At 33.9% G+C, this 25,244-nt stretch overlaps 1 protein-coding gene across 1 annotated transcript; it reads right to left on the bottom strand.

Moving 5' to 3' along the window:
• Positions 1-3,874: 3,874 nt before the first annotated feature.
• LOC138942494 (uncharacterized) lies at positions 3,875-24,021 on the bottom strand. Its single transcript, XM_070312730.1, has 4 exons — positions 23,610-24,021; positions 5,152-5,387; positions 4,888-5,047; positions 3,875-4,113 (listed from the first exon to the last, which is right to left on the bottom strand). The coding sequence occupies exons 1-4, from the start codon at positions 24,019-24,021 to the stop codon at positions 3,875-3,877; spliced, it is 1,047 nt and encodes a 348-aa protein (XP_070168831.1).
• Positions 24,022-25,244: the final 1,223 nt, after the last annotated feature.

Here is a 25,244-nt window from a genome sequence, read left to right as displayed (position 1 = left end):
AGGAAGATAGAGGGTTTAAAGAAGTGGATGGAAGAGAGAGAGAGAGGAGGAAGGAAGGAGAATAATAATAGGAGGTGACTTTAATGCCAGAACTGGAGAAATGGGAGGAAGGGTAAATTTGGAGGAGGAGGAGGAAATTGGAAAGAATAGGAACTCCAAAGATAAGAAGAGTAATAGGGAAGGGAGGAGATTGGTAGAGATGCTAGAGGAAACTGGATGGAGTATAATAAATGGGAATATAAAAGGAGATGAAAAAGGAGAATACACGTATACCGGGGGGAGGGGAAACACGGTAATAGATTATAGATTAGGAAATGAAGGTATATGGGAAAAATAGAAAGATTAGAGATAGGAGAGGACATAGACTCGGATCATCACCTGGTGATTTGCTGGATAAAAGGGGAAGACAGTTGGAAGAAGAAAAGGAAAGGGAGGCAGAAAAGCAGGAGAGGGGTTTGGAATGAGGAGGGGAGAGAGAAATTTAGGAGGGAATTAGGAGAAATAAATATAGGAGGGGAAGAAGGAGGGATGGAAGAGGAGATAGAGAAAATGAATGAAAGGATAAAGAAGGCCTTGGAAGAGAGCGAGAAGGGGGAAGGAAAGGAAGAGAAAAGAAAGGGGGGGTGGTGGGATAAGGAGTGTATAGAGAAAAAGAAGGAAGTAAGGCTGAAGTTGAGGAAATGGAGGAGAGGAGAAGAAGAGAGAGGAAGGTATAGAGAGGAAAAGAGAGAATACAAGGAGATGTGTGAAAGGAAAAAGAAAGAGGAGGGAGAAAGATTAATAAGGGAAGCAGGAGAGGCGAGAACGGAAAGTAAAGTATGGGAGATAGTTAATAGGGAGAGGAGGAAAAGGAAAGGAGTAGAGGAAGGGATATAGATGAAGGAATGGAAGGAGTATTTTATGGGGTTATTAGGAGGAGTAGAAGAAAGAGTTCGGAGAGGAAGAGGGGGAAGGAATAGAAGAGAGATGGAAAGGGAAATAGAGTGGGAAGAAATAAATAGGATTATGAGTAATTTAAGGTTAAACAAAGCTATGGGGTTGGATAATATACCAAATAAAGTATGGAGATACGGGGGAGAAGATATAAGAAAATGGGTATGGGAAACGTGTAACAAGGTATGGAGAGGAGAGGGATGGCCAGAGGGATGGAAGGAAGGGATAATAGCACCGATTGTGAAAAAAGGAGAAGGAGATAAAGTCACGGATTATAGAGGAGTGACGCTTATGTCAACGCTGTATAAAATATACACATCGATTCTGGCAGAACGGTTAAGAGAGGAAGTAGAAGAGAAAGGTATAATACCAGAGAATCAGACAGGATTTAGAAAGGGAAGAGGGGTGATGGACAATATATATGTATTGAATTATCTGGCGCAAAGACAGATTAGTAGGGAGAAAAAGAAATTAGTAAGTGTGTTTATAGACTTGAAAGCGGCTTTTGACTCAGTAGACAGGGGAGTGCTGGTAAGAGTCTTAAGGGAAAGAGGGGTTAGAGAGGGACTGATAGAAAGGATAGAAGAGGTGATAGGGGAGACAAAGAGTAGAGTGAGGATTGGAGAGGAAATAAGTGAAGAATTCTGGACGGGTAGAGGAGTGAGACAGGGTTGCCCATTAAGTCCGGTGTTATTTAACATAGTAATAGCAGATATGGAGGAGGAAATCGCCAGGGGAATTTGGGGTGGAGTTAAGTTGGGAGAGGGGAAGATATTCTCCATGGCATATGCAGACGATATAGTGCTGTTAGCGGAAGAGGAAGATGAGATGAGGGCAATGTTAGCAAAGACGGAAAGATATATGGACAATAAGAGACTGGAGGTGAACGTATTGAAAACAAAGGTCATGGTATTTAGAAAGGTAGGGGGTAGGAGAAAAAGAGTAAAGTGGATGTGGAAAGGGAAGAAGATAGAGGAGGTTAAAGAAATAAAGTATTTAGGATACGTGTTTCAGGCAAATGGTAGACAGGAAGGGCATGTAAAAGACAGGGTAAGGAAGGCGGTGGGAATTATGGGGCAAGTATGGAGTATAGGAAAGAGAAAATTTGGAAAAGATATAGGGAAGAGGATCTGGCTTTTTGATGTATTAGTTTGGACGGTGTTAAGTTATGGAGCGGAGGTATGGGGCTGGAAGGAGGGATAGAGTAGAGAAGGTAGAAGAAAGATTCTTAAAGTGGTTACTAGGAGTAGACAGGAGAACACCAGGATACATGGTAAGGGAGGAATTAAAAAGAGATAAACTTAGAAGTAGGGCGGCAAGAAGAGCATGGAATTTCGAAAAAAGACTAGAAGAAGGGAAAGGAGGGGGTTTAGCGAAGGAGTGTTTGGAAGAAATCAAGAAAAGATCAGAAAAGGAGAGAGGAGTGTCGGAATGGGAGAAGGAAAGAGAGAGATATTTCAGTGAAAAAGGGCTAGAGGAATTGGCATGGAATAGAGAGGGAGAGGGAGGGATGATAGAGTATGAGGAAGTGGAAAGGAAAGACAAGGAGTTACAGAGGGAGGAGAGAAAAGAAAGAATAGAGGAGTCGAGGTTTAATAGATGGTACAAGAGAATAAAGAGTGAGGGAATACCAAAGTATTTAAAAAAGGGTTGGTCGGAGAGGAGGTGGGGAAGGGTAACAAGATTTAGGCTAGGTAATGAAATGAGGGAAAGTAGGTATTGGGAAAGTGAAGAGAAAAAAGTATGTAGGGTGTGTAATAGAGAGAGAGAGAGACATGGGAACATGTATGGGAGGGATGCGGGAGAGGAGAAGGAGAGGGGGAGGAAAGCTGGCAAGAGGCGGTGGAAAGAATATTAGGAGAGGAAGGGGAGGGGGAAGAATGGATGAAGGAAGTATTGAGGAGAAGGGAGGATAAGGCAGAGGGGAGGGAAGGGGAGGAAGAGAGAGAGTGAAAGAATGAGAGAGAGTGATTGAGAAAGGAAGGAAAGAGGAGAGAAGGTGAAGTAAAGGACTAAAAACCGGAAGCGGAGGTCCAAAATAGATTAAGAAGGGTTAGGAATTTAGCGTGTGTGTGTGTATAGGCAGGAAGGAAAGATAGAATAAGGATAGCATAAGTTAGTTTAAGTAGTTTAAGTAGTATAAGTTAGATTAAGGAAATGTATGTGATACGCTAAGGGATGTAAATATTTGTAACCCCTTTGGGGAACAATAAAGATATTCTAATTCTGTGCTGACTGGGTATATCCTGTACAATTAAAGGTAGATAATTATAAATTATTAATTCGAAAATTTGTCATATCTTTATAATAAAATACTAAATACAAAATGATCAAATCTAAGATAAACCTGATGTCTTATCGAACTAATCGATTAAAATAATGCAGTATATGTAATGGAGGTATAAGCAATTGGTGGAATGGAGCATATTGGAAAGTTTGAAAAAGTACAATGCATATTTTTAAACTTAATAATTCAGAATATATATATTTTAAAATGTCTAAATAAACACATATATATATATATATATATATATATATATATATATATATATATATATATATGTATATATATATATATGTGTATGTGTGTGTTGTTATATATAATATTACATTTTTTTCAGTGCATAAATTTTCTGTACCAACATTGTAAGGCTACATAATAAAAATAAACTAAACAAATCAAATAATTACGAAAATAAAATAAGTATTTTAGCAAAATGATATATTTAAACGATATGTTTTCAAGTTTCAAATAAAAATAACTGAAATAAAAACAAAAATAAATACTGATAAAAGTGCAGTAAATCGAATAAAATAAAAATGATAAATGCAATAATAGTAGCAGGGCAATCAAATTATTTTTATTTGAAATTTTAAAACCTTGCTGCACTTTTAATTTTTAATAAATTTAAAACAAATAATAATAATGCCAAGTTGTATCTTAATCGTTAAGATTTTGGCCTATTTCACAAACAGAGTCTTTTTCAGAAACGGAGACTGTTTCACAAACAGAGCCTGTTTCATCACAAACGGAACCTGTTTGACACATAGTGTTTTGTAGTTTTTTCTTCGATTGGAACTTGTTACTGCGTTCTTTACTTCTAACTAGCCAATTTTTTATTACTTCTATGATGTCCGATTCTGTTGCAGATTTTGTCTTGGAGTTCAGTCGAACAACACCTAAAATCATACAGTGAATATATATAATGCTATATACGTACGCATTTGAGTCGAGCCTTATAAAATGTAACTATGGAACGTAACCGGTGTGGACAGACCTGCGAACTTTAATGCGTAACATCATTGCATAATATACGTATAACAGGATTACAGCTTGAGATTCGGAGCGACCTACTGATCGTCAGTATTTCTCCGTCGCGCGTGAAATGATGTTACGCATTAATACGGTTACGCAGTATTGGATATACATCAGACTGAGCCACAAACCTATAGGAAACGTATTAAATCAGAAATAGTAGATCAAGGAATGAAAGCGACAAAGTTATGTAACAAGCAGCCTGCTGACACTTTTCTATACCACCTATACTGAACAGTGGCAAAATAATGACGCCGGCCACTCGTGCCGCTAGTAGGATACCTTGTCCGCTTCAACTTCAGAATTCTAAATCCGCGTTTCAATTATTTGTATTTGAGAGTGAAATATTTTATTATATTTTATTTATTAGAGTAAGTTGAAGTAAGGCAGCCAAGAGGTATCCTACTAGCACCACGTAGTGGGCGGCGTCATTATATAGTCAGTTGTAAGCTTCATGTGCCCTATCCTTATATATAAGTCCATGGTAACAAGATTAGGTTTAAATTCAAATTTTTTTATTTGGCATCGAGCATCACTTGAGTTACGCAACACGGTTATGTTACGAGGCTTGGCTCAAAGGTGTATACGTGCTTAAAATTGTTTTGATGTAGAGTGTATAAAATAATATTATATTTTACCAATGATAACTTGGACAAACTTTAACGATTTAAAAGCTTTTTTTTGCCGAGCTCCCTCCCAAGAATACAGCATCTCAACTTCGTTTGAAATTACTCTGGACATAACGCCTTTGATTACATGGCAAAGATCTGCTCCTCCAATTAAACGCAGTTGATGACTCTAAAATATAAAATTCACAAAATAATAGAAGTTATTTATTAGAAAATAATTTTCATCATGTAAAATAAAATTTAAAAAAATACATAGGGTAATTTAGTACACACCAATGCATGTATGTTATCAGCTGAACTCGATAGCCATTCTTCCATCAATATTAGTTGCTGCTCTGTAATGACTGGAAACGATTGTATTAGAGTTTTAACAGCCGTATTAGTGTCATCATTAAGTTCTGGCTCTACAGTATATCGGGCTTTTTTTATAAGTATATCCACGTTGCTCATAAGCTCATTTAATTTTAGATTAATCAGATGAATTTCTTTAAAAAGTTGTTTTCTGAATTCTGAAAATTTGAAAGTTGAGTTGTATTAGATATTATTATAATATTATATATATATATATATATATATATATATATATATATATATATATAGTATATATACAAAAAGGAATATTCAGACTAATCGTTGCTAATGACAGACTGAGTCTTTCATTAACTTTCCGACACAATTATTCTCTGTGACTTTTTTTATTTGGCATTTTGAATTACCTTCAGTGAGACACAAAGTCCGAAATTAATAGATGAAAAGTGCAGTAAAAAGATTTATCGATCCGAATATAATGAGGTTGAACGTAGTATCCTAAAATATAAAACAATTCATGTTTGTTTATAGAAACTTTATAGGATAGCTGAAACGAACAATATTAGAAAGAGAATTAAAACTTCATATAGTAAATTGTTTGAATACGTCTGAACTTATACTATATTTATAAATTATAAATAAGCAATATAGATTTTATCACTTATATGTATAGTATTAAGTGTATATCTCATAGAATTATTAACATTTCATATTAACAAATTTACTAAATTGGAATTTAAGAAATAAATTACATGTGCTTTTCAAACGTTTTAAGTTTAACTACGCGGTGAATCATATACTTAGCTGGAAATTTTTTAAACCTGTTGCTTCTAATAATTTTTCTTTGTATTAATTAAATTAATTAATGGTATTAGACTAACATATTGATAGATTAAAAAATTAATATGAAGAAAAAGTATTATGTTGTAACAATGCTTACAAATGAAACTATAAACCAACCTATAAATGAAATGATATAGGATGTAGTACGGGACTTATCTTAATTTAAATGAAACTGTATACTGCCTGCTACTATTCCACGAAGTAGTTGTTTTGACACAATGCACAAATATACTTTAAACAAATTAAAACGTTGTACAAGTCGTTTTGCGTAGTTTTTCAAAGCGTGGCGTGTTGCGTGAAAGACGTGAGACGAGACGAAGAACGCGAGCCAAAGAGAGAAGTTAAAACAAGTGAAAACTGACTCCCAGTGACTCCCAACTCTCATGCAGGTTGTGTTGCCAGAAACGGATCCCGGCTCACACGCACCCAATCAGAGAAGCAGAGCGCTCTGCGTAGTACATGTACGGAGTTCTCTAATTATGTGCGTGTGAGCCGGGATTCGTTTCTGGCAACACAGCCACGCAGTGCAACAAACTCCATCATTAGTAGAGATATACATCGTAATTGGTTTACGATTTTTATGGCGCTAAAATTAAAAGAATAATATTTATTAGCGTTAAAGCGCATAGCTCACTGCAGTACTATTCAGTGTATAATTACTTTTTAATATTTACAAAAAGTGTATAATTTGTGACGTGACGTTTTTGGGACGTCCGTCACAAGGGCTGAATGGCCCGATCGGGGGCGGTTTTTGGGGGGCCTGCGTCTTCCTAATTTAGGGAGAGAGCGGCCCGATGGTCAGATCAGCGCGATCTGACTTTCGGTAGGAAAAATCGAAAATGTAAGCTCGAGATGAGCCCGCGAATTAGTTGTCGGCACGAGGTCGAGTGGCGGGATCCCATCCGGCGAAAGGAGAGAAAAAGAGAAGAGCGACGGCCAAGAGCGGGAGTCCAGGACAGGAGACATCAGGTCGTAGTCTTTCAATATTAACTACATTCATGGTGGCCAATATACCTCGCTACCGATAATTTAATATTACTATGACAGGGGCAGAAGCGAAGGACCGGAAGGAACCGGCCGAAGGGGCGGCCACTCCACCCGCGCGAAGCGAGGGAGTCCCAAGGACGGAGCGGCGGGAGGATTCTTCACCATGGACCTATTTTTCGAAATAGGAAGGAGAACCGCTCGGACGCTGCCGAAATTCCGCATCTATCAATCAAACAACAACCGATTTAGGAAATTTCGGGGCGAGAACCCACCAACATGGCCGTGATGACAACAAGGATCGCGAGGACCGCAGGACGGCCCTGCGTAACGCGAAAGCGCCACAAGTGGCGCGATAGCGATTTATCGCACCGACGTGTCTCCTGCAGGACTCTCGCTCGGCACTGTTTGGCGAGCCTTTAGAGAAGACGCAGGCTTTTCCAGGAGCAAGCGAAAATACCGAACCGCTTAAGAGAAGCACCGAGAACTTCCGGCCGGTGGGACGAGCGTCGTCGACCCGATTTTGTTGCCGAATAACTGTAGGTAATTAATTCGGATGAGTCGCGCCCTAAATAGTTGTCGAGCCACGCGTTTTGGTGGATTAATTTGGTGAATATTTTTGGTAGATTGAGTCGCACGGCCGACGGACACATGTCGCTCATCCGAATTAGATAAAATAGGCTCTCTCTATTCACTTCGCCGCCGCCGACAGTCATTAGTGTTATTTTCGCGTTAGTCTGTATAAAATGTTGTAAATTATCGCGATTTTTGCGTTCACGCGATCGATATTCCGACTCGCGCAAAGGATTGCGCCGCGCGACTCGTACACCACAGTCGTTATCGATAGTTTCCGTCTTGTTCCTGTGTATTGTTAGCGCGTGTTTTGTGAGTATTGTAAGAAATTAGAGTCAGGAGGAAGCGAAATCCTAAAAATTCGTACCATACATCTATCGGGTGTCTTTGAGCCCGCTATTAGTTTCCGCGAGTCATTCGAGCTAGAGATTAGGCATTTCAACGCAAAGGTCACCGTCATTGTTATTGAGACGTATATCGGCTTACCGCGAGCCGAACCAACGGACCGATTTGAGTCGTGCAATCTAGTATTTTCTATCATACCGAAGCGGATTCACGAGCGTGCGTAAAGTAGTTACCGGCGTATTCGAGAGATTTCTTTAGCTGTCGCGGCCTAATTAAGTCTCGTACGGCGGAAATCCTCGCGGCCGAAAAGTCGAGTCAAAGCGCGTAAGACGCCCGGTAATTTGATACTGTTGCGCACGGTCGTGCCGATCTCCGCGGAAATAATATATCTTCTTCGCCTGTAAAATAATTACTGTCATCCAAGGCTATTATTTATACGAACTACTCTATACTCTTGTTTCTTTCGTTTTAAATATATTATTGTTATCTTTGTTTTAACCGACCGAATGCTCATTTTGGCTTCCGTGTTCTCGACTCTCAAGATTTCTCCCGTCTTCCCCGAACCCCCCCCTCTACCATTTCGGATATACTGAATAGCCGCGGAATTTTGCCGTCGCGTTAATTATCGATCGCGCGATTATCTTTTGGTGTTGCGTTTTTCGTGAATGGTGCGGCCTGCCGTACCTGGCGCCCAACTTAGTTTATTTGTGATTTCGGGAATTTTTGTGGATCGCGAGATCGAGATTCGAAATACGCGCCGAAGGTGTACCGTGGGCATCGGAGAACCGCCCGCCGAATAAATAATTATTAATTAAATAATTTTAAAAGAAATATACGGTTACAAATTATAATAGCTTTTGCTTATTGTCAATATATATATTTCGCTTAAAATAATAAAATTTTATAACTAAACAAAACAAACTTAACAAATTAATTTAAAAGAGAATTTAAATTTAATTGAATTAATCAAAATAAATCAAATTCAATTCAATCCAAATAAAATAATATTTCATGCAAAAGAATTTGGCGCTACTACACCGAATAATGCGACCGCTTGAACTTGGCACGAGACACGACCGTATTTCTTGATTCATATGATCATACAATTCACACGTATATCCAATTTCGTATATCCTATGTATTATACGTTTCTGGAAGTACTGCACATATCAAATGTGTATGTATATTATAGATGTACAGTGAATATTCAATATGCGTATATCCGTTTTTCGTATATCCTACGCATATATGTTTTTGGAGCTTCTACGTATATCCATTGCGCATGTACATAAGATGTACTATAGATATTCAATATTCGTATATCCGTTTTCGTATATTCTACGTATATGCGACTTTGGATCTTCTACGTATATCCATTGCGCATGTACATAAAAGATGTACTATAGATATTCAATATTCGTATATCCGTTTTCGTATATTCTACGTATATGCGTTTTTGGATCTTCTACGTATATCCATTGCGCATATACATAAGATGTACTATAGATATTCAATATTCGTATATCCGTTTTCGTATATCCTACGTATATGCGTTTTTGAATCTTCTACGTATATCCATATTTGTGTGTACATAAGATGTATTATGGACATCTCATTCACGTATATATGTTTCTGGACATCCTATGTATATATACGAGATTTAATAGATGTACTTTGAATCTTACGGATATCCTATGTACATTCAAGGGACTTCTGTGCTGACTGGGATATGTTACCAATAAGAAATATACTAAATATACTGTTACGTCCTGCCGACTCCACGATTCCTTCCTTCCGCGAAATTGCGGCAAGGATCGTCGATTGACAATAAAAATAAGTCTTTCGGTAAATAGAACATCTTGCACCACATAACGTTTTAAACTTTAAATATTTCATCACTTATCAGTAAATATATCTATGAGTAACCACGAGAAAAACAAAAAGAAATTAAGCCGATCAATAGATATTCCATATATAGACTTTCCAGCGAAAGAACAAATAAACAACGAAGAGACGATGAAAACATCTTACGAAATATCTGACGAAATAACCGCATCATCATCGATAGAAATCAAAGACCTTTGCTATTCACCTCAAAATCACGTGTGCAAAGGTCCATCGGAAAATGTTCACCTTCGACCAATCGACGAACTATATAAAGGGAGCCCGCGAGACTCCACTCTCTCAGTTTTTATCAGAGTCACCCGGTTAACGAATCAGTCCGGCCCGTCTTGTTCAACAGCATCTCTCTCGATCACGAACGACGATCTACGAGTTACGCTGCCCGCCCGTCCTCTACTTAAAAAGAGTAAGTCGCTACCAAGCAATTTTCCCTTACGCGAATTCCAACCAGGAATCATCACTTATAATTTTCCATAGTGAAAAAGATCACTTTGCGTATTTCAATCAAGCGACTTCGTTCGCGAACCAAGTACGTGCATCGAGTTTATCGCAGGACTCGGAGGGCGTTGGCGCAAGCTGACTCAAAAACGATTAGGATAGCTAACCAATATATCGCTAAAATCAACAGCAATTTAATCAAAGTAAATGGAATTGTTAGAATAATTAATAGAATTAACAACCACGATTACGATCACACACACACCTACAAACATTCTAGCGACCTCGTTACTCCAAATTCTCCTCCCTATTTTTCCCCCTCCTACTCCCCTGAATATTCTTCCTTGCCTTCTCCAAATCTACCCCCCTCCCCGCGATCATTCTCTTCACTTTCAACAGTGATCCTCGATAATTCTCTCCCTCCCTCTCCTCAGTCTCCTGAATTGAATTACATAGACAAAGCAATCCAAGAATTTATCGATGAGCTTCCTGACTTGGAAGCAGCATCGTCCTACCAAGATTAACACAATTTAAAGATCTCCATATCTCTTTCGTTCAATAACCCATTTCCTCACTGACCTACTTTTACACTATGTTTTTATGTTTTTGAAAGATAATAGAAAATATTGTATTTACCAGTCAGAATTCTAATCTTAACGATAGAGCCTTTTCCAACTCAGTCTGGCTGATGTCCCCCGAACCATTGTAACACCCGCGGAGCGATAAGCTCAACCACATACAAACACTCACACTCACACGATAAATGTTATCACTTTCTACAAATATATATATCATGTATTCAATTCTTTTATTTTTCTAATTATATTTTATTTAACTAATTAAACAATTCTTAACCCCTCTCTCGTTCTCAGTACGAAGATCGCACTAGGTCCCATCCCGCGTAAAAGGGATTAAATTCCCTGACCGAAAAAAGACCACCGAGCGAACGTCTGAATAAACAGCGTAATAGCGACCTGAACGGTCGTTTACCTGGCTTTTAGACTTAAGAGTTCGTTCGACCCGATTCTTACGCCGCAAAGCGTCTGATTTCGGGATAATTAAAAGATAGTTGTTACGCCCTTCCGTCGACTCATCCTTTTTCGAGTCTGGACGTAACAATACGATTAAACATGTTTTCGTTTAAACGTATAATAGTGAGTTTTACATGTAAAAACGTTTTCCTACAAACGTTTTTCTAAAATTCAATCTAAACGAATAAATGTTTTACGTTTATTCAAAAAATGTTTTACGTTTATTCAAAAAACGGAATAAAATAAGAACCTTAGTTTTAACGTTGATTCAGAGTATAAAATTTTGGCTTGTACTGTTGCGAGACAACTATCTTTAAACATGATTTCTAAATGTATTTTGCTACGCACGCATATAATGAACAAAAAATAGACATGCATTCGATTTCTTCTAAAAGAATTTTCTCTTTTTCAGAAACAATAAAAAACTTCTTTGAAATTCGAAAGATCTCTCGTAAAAGTCTCTCTCGGATTACCTGAGAGACCCTTTTTCAGTTTCAAAGAGATATTTCTTTTGTGCGTATAATCACGTGACAACTGTAGTATATAGTGGGAAAAATTTCAGATTAACAGTAATTCAGAATAAGAATGGACGCAGTGTGAGAACTTCTGTAGCGCGCATAAGACAAGCATATGTGCTTTCTGTAATCAACAGATATAAAAACAATATCGCAAATTTCGTATGGCTTAAGAAGAGAATTTATTATACGCAAACTGTTTGTTGTGATCTTCTTAAATTACATTATCTTGTTTTGTTTTATATAATTTTTTCATAATAGCTATACGACAATGTGGTTACCTGAAGAAGTGATAGCTATTTTCGGGATAGCAGATTTCGGAAAAAAAAACCTCTCATTGGATATCGCGTGTCGTATCATCGCGCTGGTCTGCGAGAGCCATTACACGACGAAGGCACGCGCAGGCGCAGGATCAGCGCACATGGTTTTATAATCGTAGTAGCCTAATAATTAACTACCAAACATTGTAATTAAACTACCAATCACCACCAAACGATTGTCTTTTAATTAAGACCAATTTGAACAAAATTGATTAGTAAATAATATATCTATTCGGCTAACTTTACAGCTTCCAGTTAGCCATCCCCACTACCTAACCGAACATGGTTTTTTTTTACTTTTTGGATAAATTATGGATCACTAAACGTTGTAAATAAAGGATTTGTAACTACGATTTGTAACGATTCTGCATCGAATAAGCCCTGATTTAATCGATTAGACTAAAAATTAAAAATATCCGGCTAACTTTACCCCAATATTTTAATTACTTAATTAAAAAAAAACGATTGACCACCAAACGTTTTAATTAGGCTACCAATCATCACCAAATGACCACCAAACGATTAGATAATTTTAATTATTAGAAAGTTAAAGTGATCCGGCTAACTTTAGAGAGCTTTTTAAGGGTCGACAGGAGAGACAGTAGAGACCTCTCGCGGGAAGCCGTGAATTACGAATATATTTTTTTCGTATTACAGCCAAAATACAAAGAAAATTATATTGTAATAATAATATTCGTAATCAGTAGGATCGTAAGATTGATGCTACACAGCGATTTTTTGAAAAAAAGAGTTAAAATAACATTTCATAAGTTAATAAATAAGGTACAGTTCTGGTACAGCTTATAGCGGATTAGGTGCAGTTGCCCATAAGCTGTATTTTATTATTTATAAATTTTTTGAGAGCCAAAATGCAAAATCCGTCTCTGTACCGCTAATCTAAGCTTTGTAAAGAATGTAGCAAAACAAGTAGGAAGAAATATAACTTCTTTGAGGCTACATACGAAAAAAACGGATATCACTAGAGCTATATAGCAAGGAGCAGCTAATGGGGACATTTTTCTTATTTATCACGTACTCATTTTTATCATTGAAGAGAGTCCAATCGAGAACAGAAACGTTTGATTATATTGACAGTTATTTATATTTGCGATTCGCGTCTTTATTATTTATGAGAGTTTTAATTTATGATTATATTAACAGTTATTTATATTTGCGATTCGCGTCTTTATTATTTATGAGAGTTTTAATTTATGATTATATTAACAGTTATTTATATTTGCGATTCACGTCTTTATTATTTATAAAAGTTTTAATTTTGATTGTTATTATTTATGTTTGCGATTTGCGTTTTGTATATTGTGAGATGTCTAAGGTAATGGCGTTATTATTAAAAAAAAGGTGAAAAAAAGCGCCAAGTACACGCGCCATGTGAAAAAATGTTACACAAAAAAATGTTATTTTTTTTAAATTAAAAAAACTGCTCTACAAAATAATGTTATTTTAACTCTATACAAAACAGTGTTATTTTAATTGTATAAAATAAATATTTTGATTTTCTAAAAAAATAGATATCAAAAAATTCTGCCAACTGACATTAAAAACTATATCATAAAATTAATTTCTTTTATGATTATTTAAATAGAAATATTTTAAACAAAAATACTGTTGTACAAAATAGTTGTTTAAATTTCCTACAAAAATAATGATATCAAAAAATTGCGCCAAATGAATAAAAATTTATGCTATATAAAATTCATTTCTTTTATTATTATTTAAATAAAAACATTAAATTAAAAATTAAAAATTTATACAAAAAATTCAAAATCAAAAACTTATGCAAAATTAAAAATTAATACAAAATAAAAAAATAAAAAAGATTTTAATTAAAAAAAACTTGGCGCTGCTATGTTTCCAAATTAATAACTGCAATGTATCTTAAACTAACAAATAATTAATTTAATTTAAACATTACATTAATAATTGCAATGTAAAAGTATGGAGTACGTTAATATCATTAGCACATTGTTCAGTTTAGCAGCGCCAAGTTTTTTTTAATTAAAATTTTTTTTATTTTTTTATATTGTATTAATTTTTAATTTCGCATAAGTTTTCGATTTTTAATTTTTTGTATAAATTTTTAATTTTTAATTTAATGTTTTTATTTAAATAATAATAAAAGAAATGAATTTTATATAGCATAAATTTTTATTCATTTGGCGCAATTTTTTGATATCATTATTTTTGTAGGAAATTTAAACAACTATTTTGTACAACAGTATTTTTAGTTAAAATATTTCTATTTAAATAATCATAAAAGAAATTAATTTTATGATATAGTTTTTAATGTCAGTTGGCAGAATTTTTTGATATCTATTTTTTTAGGAAATTAAAATATTTATTTTATACAATTAAAATAACACTGTTTTGTATAGAGATAAAATAACATTATTTTGTAGAGCAGTTTTTTTTAATTTAAAAAAAATAACACTTTTTTGTGTAACATTTTTTCGCATGGCGCGTGTACTTGGCGCTTTTTTTTACCTTTTTTTAAAAAGGTAAGTTTTTAGGGATTATATCATTCTTTTTTGTAGTATATATTAAACATCTTAAAATAAATAAGCAAAAAACCCGCCACCACCGCCGTCATATTTTATCAAAATACAACGGTCTCCTTTGCTTACTATAAATATCTAGATCCTTCAAACTTCTTAGCTCTTATTGTAAAAATATATATATAGATATAACAATGTTTATTTTATAAAATTTGTTATTTTAGGATCATTACATGTATCGCTAAAAAAATTGGAAACTGAATTGATGATAAAAATGAATGATTTGATTGATAAAATATTACTAAGATATATATATATATATATATATATATATATCTTAGTAATATTTATATATATATATCAATATATATATATATATATATATATATATATATATATATATATATATATTGTAAAGATTAGAACAAAAATATATTTTTTATTGTTTGAGAATAATTACTTTCAATCTTACATTTCAATATAAATTTGTAAACGTCTGATTAATAATCTCTATATTTAAATACTTCGTCAATAAATCCAAAATTCTCAGCAACTTTAAATCATATGTGAATATATTATCATACTGAAAAAATTAAGGTCGAATTAGTAACCAAACTTTTACAAATTTGTACTGAAGGTATAAGATTAAATAAAATTATTTTGACCAAATTTTTCTGAAAATAAACATATATATTAAAATAAAAAGCTAGAAACTTGTATTTGTAATAACATAAATCTTATCATAGATAATTATTATTATAAGTAATTAATAAAATTGTGAAATTAATATAAAGCACAAAGTACTAATCCTGTTCTTTGGTCTTTGGAAGATCGGGAGATAATGGCTGCCTTTTCCCTCACGCACGTGTTTTTCGTGCACATGTATCCCGTACACATGCATATTTTATATCTATTGATATTTATTACCGACAGTAATAAAAATGGTAAATGTGCTCGCAGTATTTATTACCGACAGTAATCAAAATGGTAATTGTGCTCGCAGTATCATGCATTATCGATAACTTTAATTTTCAACTAACGTCATTTTGTGTGTAAAGCTAGAAAAGTACATTTTCATGTGGTCGACTTACTATATATATCGTCGACGACGTCGACGTTTCTTAAGTGAGAACTTCCACATTGTGACTTTGCATCATAATATGGCCGTTCACGACACATGTAGAGTGAAAATAAAGATATTTTCGTTATATAATTAATACCCAAGCTATCGATTAAGCCTAGTAAGATCTCAATCAGTCCAGCCATTATTGAAATCTGATAATTTCAGTTACTCTCAACTGATCAGCTCGGGTGAAGATACACGGTACGCCTTGCTGTTGCTGCGCATGACTTGGCGCGAGACACTACCGTGTCCCTTGATATCGCTCCTTAGCCTATTTTTATTTGTTTGTTATAAAAATTTATTTTCTATTAATATCAAGAAAAAGAATCATTGCTCTGAAATAGCTACTGGAATAAATTTAAATCCAAAGTTAACCATTCAAAGCTTGCACCCGCATTATAATTAATCATAACCAGCATATATTTTTCAAGCAAATTATCACCAAACGATTTCTTAAGTCACTTTAACAAAAACTTAGCAGAGAGAAAGAGAAATTTTCACAAACATAAAAAGTCTAATATATGTAAGACGAAAATAAAATTAATTAAACACACTTTTCTTTATATTATTTAACTGTCTTGTCTAATTATTCAAATTTTTGCATCTATAACGCCTATTTTCTTAAATTGATTTTAAAAAATTGGCTACACATAGATGTGTGACTTCCGGAAAATGATGAAAGATCAGATATTACAACCGTAGCGAAAATAAAGTATCTTTTCATTCATGTCCCGCTCTATTAACAGCATCCTGTGCATATTTAATTCTCCCGTTTGTGCTTTGTATATTCTGCTCGGAATTAGTCGGTCATGTATTTGTGTGAAGGAGCAATAACGGACTGTCGAGCTGTATCGATCGCAGCAGGTCGGTACATGGTCAGGTAAGATGTTTTTCAGGACTAAAATTTGAGAAAGGATACGCATCCTGTCGTAGTGTCCGCGTAGTTTCCTCGTGTTTTCGACGAGCAGCTGCTGCAGTATGTAAAAAATTCCATGTAAAAAAAAAGAATATTGTAACACTTCTAATATGCTACATTAATGAATGATAACGAAACATAATAAAGATAACAACAGGAAATATAAAAGTCGCACAATTTGAGCACATGTCACAGATGATATTAATTAATCTAAATAAGAATTATGTCACGTTGATGTTTAGAGTATGTATGTTTAGATAAGCATACAAGAACCTATTATTTATATATCAATTAGAATATAAAAAAAGATAATGTTTGAAAAATCCGTTAGTACTTTTAAACGTTTTGTGAAAAAAGTTTAATCCCTTTAGAAATTTTATTTTTTTAAATTAATTTCTTAATTAAGTTTTTTAAAAATTTTATTTTTTCGAATTAATTATTTAATTAAACTTTTTAAAAACTTTATTTTATTAAATTAATTTCTTAATTAGGCTCTTTAAAAACTTAATTTTTTAAAATTAATTTTTTAATTATTATATATCCATAAAAGAGCTTAACAATTCAATAAATTTAAAATTTCTTTTATACCCACGAATTATTACATTTAATAATCTAAAATTATTATAAATTAAAGATTTCCTTGATTATAATATCGTTCGATCATTACGATCAAATTTATATCATCATGCTTTTATATAACTTTATCATCTCGCGCATCTTCGGTAAACGTGAAACGTCGTTTTCACTTTTCAGAACGTGTTTGACAACGAAATAAGCTTATACTCTTCTCTATAACTCATTTATCTCCTTTCTACTTCCTTCCATTATGTCATTTCCGCACAGTTCGCGTAGGAAGATTCATAACATCCTCTCTCACCGATGTCCTCCTCGGGATCGTCTCGATTCGCAGGACTTGAACATCACGGGGTCCATCTATCTAAGCTGATTTTTCTCCCTCGTCCCTCTCCTCACGAGACATCCGACGCAAACAAAACAGCCGGCGAACCGATTCACGAATTTTTCGTCGGTTTCTCGTCCCAGACTTTAAACCGCGCAAGCACGCAAAGCGCAGCGCATAGGCAGATAGTTCTGCAAGTCGTGTGCGCGTTTCGTAAATTGCACGCGACATGCGTTCCACGCAAGGCTGGTTCGATATTTGTCTCATGAGAAATCCGATTCAATCGTATTTGATGTATCATAAATTCTAATTTTTTTTTATATAAATTCGCCAGACAAAGAGAGAGAGAGAGAGAGAGAGAGAGAGAGAGAGAGAAAGAGAAAAAGAAATATAAGCAATATTTTATTACACGAATTCATGTTTATATAATATGCCTGCAAAAACTTGTGATTTCAACAAAACTCTATCTTTTCATCACTCTTTCTATTTTCTTTTATGTATATATAGATTATTCATTAAAAAACAAATTTATGTCATTACTTTCATTCTAAAAGTATTCGTCCATCTACGCGACACAAAATAAAAATATTTAATTAATTTATCGTTTCTCGAGAACTGTACGCTTATGAAGTTTATAAAATTCATTTATAAAGTTCTTCAACAAAGAAACATACACCAGTACGTGTGAATTAGGAGAAAAAAATTAAAATAAGAACAAAATTAGAAAAGTTAAGGAAATTGATAAATATTATATAGCGGAAATGCACGATACATGGCAATTGCATTTTAACAATAAATTATGTTAATTGAACAAGAAAATTTTTTATTTGTATTTAAATATATATAAATAGAGAATGATAAATTATGTTTTTACTAGCTATATATTATAAATTGAAAATAACATATAAATAAGTCTAATGTAATAAAAAAAAATTATATAATTATGTACGTTTTTATATTATATATTACAGAATACGTCAACATTCCATAACATTGCTTAATTTGCTGCTAATTGCATGATTTTGAAGAAAATAACCTAAACTAATCATCGGCTAATTAAACTGTGCACAAAAAGCGCGATGAGTAACAATCATTTCTGATTATCGACATCCAGTTTCTTGACAAAATGATAATTTCACGAGCGATAACGCGAAATGAGACAATTTTGTACGATTGTATTTCTCTGACTGTTTATTGCACACCGCGTAGTAACTGGATTGTGCCACATAATAGAAAGTTACATTAAATCGTGCAATATATTATGTTGTGCCTCCGGAGAGGCACGGTAGTTGGGATCGTTTGCCGGAAGGAATTTGGGAATTCGGGCTCCGCCTGAGAACTTTATTTAAATAATTCGGACACTTTCCACATTAAATAAATAGATTAATATCAGATTTATTTGTGGTTTGGTTTATTTACAATGTTCCCGCACTTTCGCTCGCGTCGCGTATCACGATAACGGTTATCTTAACGTGCACGTGTCTAGAGTCGAGTTTCGGTCTCGAGACTCGCCTCTCGCTTCTTCGTGTATATTTCTGCCGACTGCGTGGCTATTTAATATTATAATAACTATTGATACTCGTTTTGACACTCGCGGTTGTTAGAGATATTGCTCGCGTAAAGGAATAAAGATTGCCCGCGTAATATTAATGGTAAAGACTGCCCGCCGTTCGTTAGCGGTGGGCCTTTTTATTAACTCCCTTTGGCTACCCGGGAGGGGGTCGTTTAGCGACAAGGCTGTGTGTCGTGTCGCTTGATTTTGGCAATATCCGGATGCAAGCTAAGAAGTTCTAAGTAGGACTTCTTTGCTTGCACTTTCGCAATCTCTTTATTCCTTTTTATTTCGCTTTTAAGTAGGACTTCTACGTTGCATTTTCGCAATGTCCTTCTTCCGCTTGCCCTGATTTCCGCGTTTTCGCAATGAACTGATTGCACGGTCGCTCGGGCTTAGCGCGTGGCTCGCGTTGTCAGCGCTTTGTTCGGTCAACGCTCGTAACGTGATCTGTGTTCGCGTTACACGTTGAGCAATCATATAAAATAATATGTATTTAGAATAATATATTTAATAATTCGTGTATAGCCTGTTCGGGCTATAACAATTATGATAACAGCATGACGGCACATGCGCGATTAACAAAAGATGATGTTTGCACGGTAAAGCTTCAATCGCTGTAACTGACCGCTGATTAATAAGATGAGATTATAAAAGTCCGCATACGTATCTCAACGTGAGACGCAAATGACGTGCGAGGTGAAATGGAGTATTTATCCTCAAGTAAGTGTGAATCAATATAATAATTTTCCCAATACTAAAATTAAGACTTATGATGAAATCATTAGTGAATATATATTTTTAATAATATTTAATAATTAGAAAAAAAGTTAGTGAAAAATATCAATTAATAGAATATTTTTATTATAATAAAATATTAAATCGCGAAAGTAGATCGTTTCACACGACACATTTAGGAACATTTAGGAACGTAATTCGAAAATATCTTAAATTCGCGAAAATTACTATTGTCTTAACACTATCCACCTTACGTGTGCAATAATTACACATTATATCGAAACCATCGAAATTATTGCGTAAAATATCTATTGCTAAAAAATGATTTTTATTTCTAAAGTGAATAAAATAATTTTTCTTGCAATTGCATCAATAGACTAAGTTTTGATGAACTTCAAGCAATTTTAAACACAATTTAAAGTTCTCATTTACATTAACGACGTGAGACATGATATTTATATCATCGATGTTTCTCCATCACGTATTTACACTTTTACGTGAGATGATGTAATTTAGCAAAACTATGTATAATGTTTTTTAATGCCCTTTTCGGTAAAAATACGGTCAAAATGGTCTTACCTCAGGGAACGAATGGTTGACGCGCAGTGCACAGTGTATCTTGGACTATTGATAGATTTTAATTGATGTTGATATGTCTGTGTGTTCATAAGTCAAATTATTTATCTTCGTATGTATGACCTTAAAAAATATTTGCACATATATATGCTCCAGTAACTTTGTAATAAAAAACGCCTGCCTGAGGATAAGGAATCGAATAGTTGTGTGTATAACTAATTTTTCTTAGACCGGGTCCATAATTTTTAAATGTATGCCAAACCTATACAATCCACAAAAGCATATAAAAATATTAGTTAAAGATATATAATATTAGTTAAAGATAAGTTGATTTTAAGCTCTAAGTGAAACCATTTTACTCACATATAACCATTGTTTTTCAACTTTTTTGATACCACTAAAATGGAATTTATCAATGCAGCTTCCTTTGTCTCCTAATAATTTGACATCACATTCAAAAAATGATGGAAAATCTGGGTCAAATACATAATATTCCTCCACCTAGAAGATATTATAATTTCTATCAATTTTATTCTCAGAATTTTGTAGAGCATTTTAAATTAATGTAATTAATGATGACGATACCGTTATAGATGATTGTAAACAATCCAACACACATGGATGAAATCCTTTAATTTCCAGATCAATTAAATGATCAGAATGGCAGAACATTTTAATTGTAGTACCAATATTGCGTACTAATGTAAAATTACATATTCCCTGATAAGGAAATCGGTTCACAGAATTGTATAATCTCTCAGTATCAAGGAACAAATCCCGGAACGAATACCTCTTATTAATTGATTTATGATTATTGAAGAATTCTTTGTCGTAATAATCTTCCATTAAATTGTTCTTAAATGGTGATTTCGTGTTGCACATGATGTGCAATATGTACCACAGTATATCATGGTCTGAGAACGATTCGTTGAATATTGCATCCGCCTTCTTACGCCAAATTATTCTCAGGTATCTTTGTATCTCTATTTCCCAATATTTGCACACTAATCGGCAAATCAGCAAGCTCCTATGATCTATATGGCGGAAGATATTTTCTAATACTTCGGGTGCAAGCGTTGATATATTGCAAGCATTATGTGTTAATTGAATATCACGTAAATATTTGCGGTCGCGTTTTGTTGTCTGTCAACGAATTCAACCGTTACCATATATTACATTCGATTTTATAACGTAAATGTCAATGTCGTCGATGTTATTTTGGGTAATTATTTACTATAACGGACCCAGTTCCAATCACGTTGACCTTGATATATGTTGTCAAGGACTTAATCCTGAATAACTTTTTCTTATAACTTAATCGGCGGTCTCTTATAATTTTTGAGATATTTAAAGTTTAAGTTGGATTCGAAACGAAAATTTGGTTTAAGTTATACGACGTAATCCACACCAAATTTTTGTTTTAAATAAGAAATAGGTTTGGGTTAGGTTATATCTTCCGGAAATGGAGCCCCCCCGCAGAGGGGGCGGAACCCACTGTATCCATGCATATATTGTACTTTACAATGCAAAACGAGGTTCAGCCCAGAATTGTTGTGTGAATGGGAAAGTGTATGCGTGGATGTAGTGGGTTCCGTCCCCCCTGTGGGGGGACTCCACTTCCGAAGGATATAACCTAACCCAAACCTATTTCTAATTTAAAACTACAATTTGATTTGGGTTAAAGGGGGAGGGGGGGGGCGGAACGCACTGTATTCATGTATATACTTTACAATGCGAAACAAGGTTTAGTCCAGAATTGTTGTGAGAATGGGAAAGTTTATGCATGAACGTAGTGAGTCCCCCTCCCCCTCTATTGTTGTGTTTCATCCTGTAAACAGAGAATGTGTTGAAATCGATTTTTGAAATAATGGCAACATTGTATCACTTAGATGAAAACAGTACATTTGCAACTGTAGAATAAATAAAATTTTTGATTCCTATGTGTACTGATTTTTTCTAATATTATATTAATTATGTAAAGACCTTGTTTCACATTTAAATCAGGGTTCTGATGCAGATGGACCTCGTTTCTTGCGTGGAAATTACAAACTTATGTAAAAATTAATATCTTATTTTTCAAGCTTTATTTGTTAATAACTTTTTAATAAACAATGACCGCCGATTAAGTTATAAGGAAAAGTTACTCAGGAGCTGGGTCCGTTATAGTAAATAATTACCAAATATTTAATTTTTTCTTGAATAATAATTTAAATGGTTGATTAATTATTATATTTTGTTGTAACCCGAGCAAATTTCTTAATATATTAAAGGATAAAACAATAAAGTGAAACAGAAAAGTGTAAGAAAGAGCTGAGTAAAGCAAAGCAGTAAAATTAGAAAAGAGATCAAGGAAGAGTAAAGTAATATTAATAAAATAAAAGTAAGATACGTGACTAAAGAGAAGGAAGTCACGGTCAAGTTCTCGGAAGCTGAGTAAGCAGCTGACGAGACAGACTGACAAGCGGAGCACGAGACATGCTCCGGTCAGGGACACCACACTCCTCCCTAATCAACGACCTAATTAATTAAGATATATAATAAGCGCGAGATGCACCGACGCACAGTGGGAGAAAATGAAAATGAAATCTGTCAAATCTGTAAAAATAAACGAATGCCTTTGAACTTTGCAGATTATACTAAATAAAGATTGAATATATGAATTATGGATTAATAAATTATATATCATATATATTATATATTATATACATATATATAAATATATATACATATGTGTGTGTGTATGTGTGTATTTCAAGGGTATTTAATTTGAGGGGCAAAAATATGGTACCAAATTTTGAAATTAATTAAAGATGTGTAAATTTGTACATTAATGTAATATTAAAAATTAACTCTACATAAAATTATAAGTATTATTTTTTAAACATTTTTTAATTTTTTTATTTTCCTGGTATAATTTATAATTTTAAACATATGTTTTTTCTCTATTCATAAAATTTACTCACTATAAATACTATTCTTTAATAATTGTTTTGCTTCTTGCGTTAATTCTTTCAACTTTTTATCTTTTTTTAATCTTATTGCGCTAATAAGTGGATCCGAAGAAATCAGCAGAAAATGCAATGTATCTTCATTATTAGCTACACGAGAACAAAATTGGCTATTGTGCGCTCGTGCGTTTTTAAAAATTTTGTTACTAGCTTCTTGAGCTTCCTCAGACAAATGACCAATGGATATAGAAAGTTCTTCCATTATTTTTCTGCCATGTATTAGTACTTTGTGTACTGCAGGAGGCATTTTGTACCAGCTATAATGCTGCACATATAGTTTTGCAGTTTCGATAGTGTATTTTTCAAACTTATCTAAGTCAACTTCCAAGCCACATGAAAAAATCTGCAGTATAGTACCGAATTTTGTAATTAAATTAACATCAATTTCGAGTATTTTAGCTACTTTCTTCGGCTCTTCAAAGAATCGTCTTGCTGTGTTGCCATTGTTTGTAGTTCCGTATCCTTGTCTTACGAAATCTACACTAATAGATAAGTACGATTTTAATTCACGTTGAATTTTCTTCTTCTTATTTTGTTTTAGTATTCTGTCCAAAAGCATAACTCTTTTTAAAATCCGTATTATACGCAATGTGTAAAATGCACTCCATGAATCTTATCCAGCAATGCAATGTGGATAAGCCAAATTTATAATTTTCTTCATTCTCCTTTAGAGACATTACAAGATTTAAATTATTCATTTGATTGGGTTTAGCACCACAAATATTACAAGATGCAGACGATTTTTGATCTGTAAATACATTACAAACTTTTCCGTCAACATTTAATATTATGCGTAACTTTGAATGATATCTCATTTTTTGTTATTATAGTTGGAACTAATTTGCGAATTTTCTCCGTATAAAAATTATATTCCTGTAAGATTATCGAAAATGTTTCCTTAATAAATTCAAATTTTATGGGCCGACAATATCGTATAGATGATGGGCGCTCATTTATCCATAAAATATCATCTTCCGAAATTATTTTCAGTGGCACAAACGAAATTATGAAGACTGCTCTATCCGACTCATCTTCACCTTCTTCAATGTGTTCGACTTCTGTTTCGGATAATTCATCTAGTGAGCTTGAAATATAATTTTGATTACTGCGAGATTGATTATTCACATCCACACTCCATCTTTGCTTAATCGTTTGTTGCCCAGAAGCTCCACTTGCCATGTAAAATTAGCTTTTTTCCATTAAGATTGTTTAATCGCGAATATTCTAACAAAGATATAATTCTGTAGACAGTATGGTCGAGTAGGGATTGTAAATGCACACTTGCACCACGTTCCGTTACTGTAATATTATCAGGATAGCAATCTTTCTTCAGACATTTCAATTTTTCATATGGAGGATAGTTTTTGTCCTTGAATAAAAGCAAATTGTATGAACGAAGATTTTCATATTTTGCCTTTGACATCCCCAAATCCATATACATTGCTAGGACTGTATTTAAAAAGTTACGGTCTTCGTCAATTGTACGTTTCTCCCTGGGTTCATCGATTTTAAACAAAACTGCCTTGGCTAATGCTTCTTGATTATAATTGCATTTAAGCTCTTGTACGCGTCTTCTTTTTGATCTAGCAGAACAATTTTCATAACTTAACTTTGGCCGGCCTCGACGTGTAGGATCTTGAGTTGGAGGTAATGAATCGGAAGAACAAGTACGAGTCACAGAATTGAATTTAATTTTGAATATTTGTTTCATAAAATAAGTATATTTCTTTCTAAACGTTCGCTGCATTCTATTAGAATTATTCCAGCATCTAGTAAATACTG

Source organism: Polyergus mexicanus, unplaced genomic scaffold (genome assembly GCF_030449975.1).
Source record: "Polyergus mexicanus isolate NDT 795.1 unplaced genomic scaffold, iyPolMexi1.0 SCAF_22, whole genome shotgun sequence".
NCBI lineage: Eukaryota > Metazoa > Arthropoda > Insecta > Hymenoptera > Formicidae > Polyergus > Polyergus mexicanus.
The sequence above is the reverse complement of the archived record's forward strand: the minus strand, read 5'-3'. Positions and strand labels throughout refer to the sequence as shown.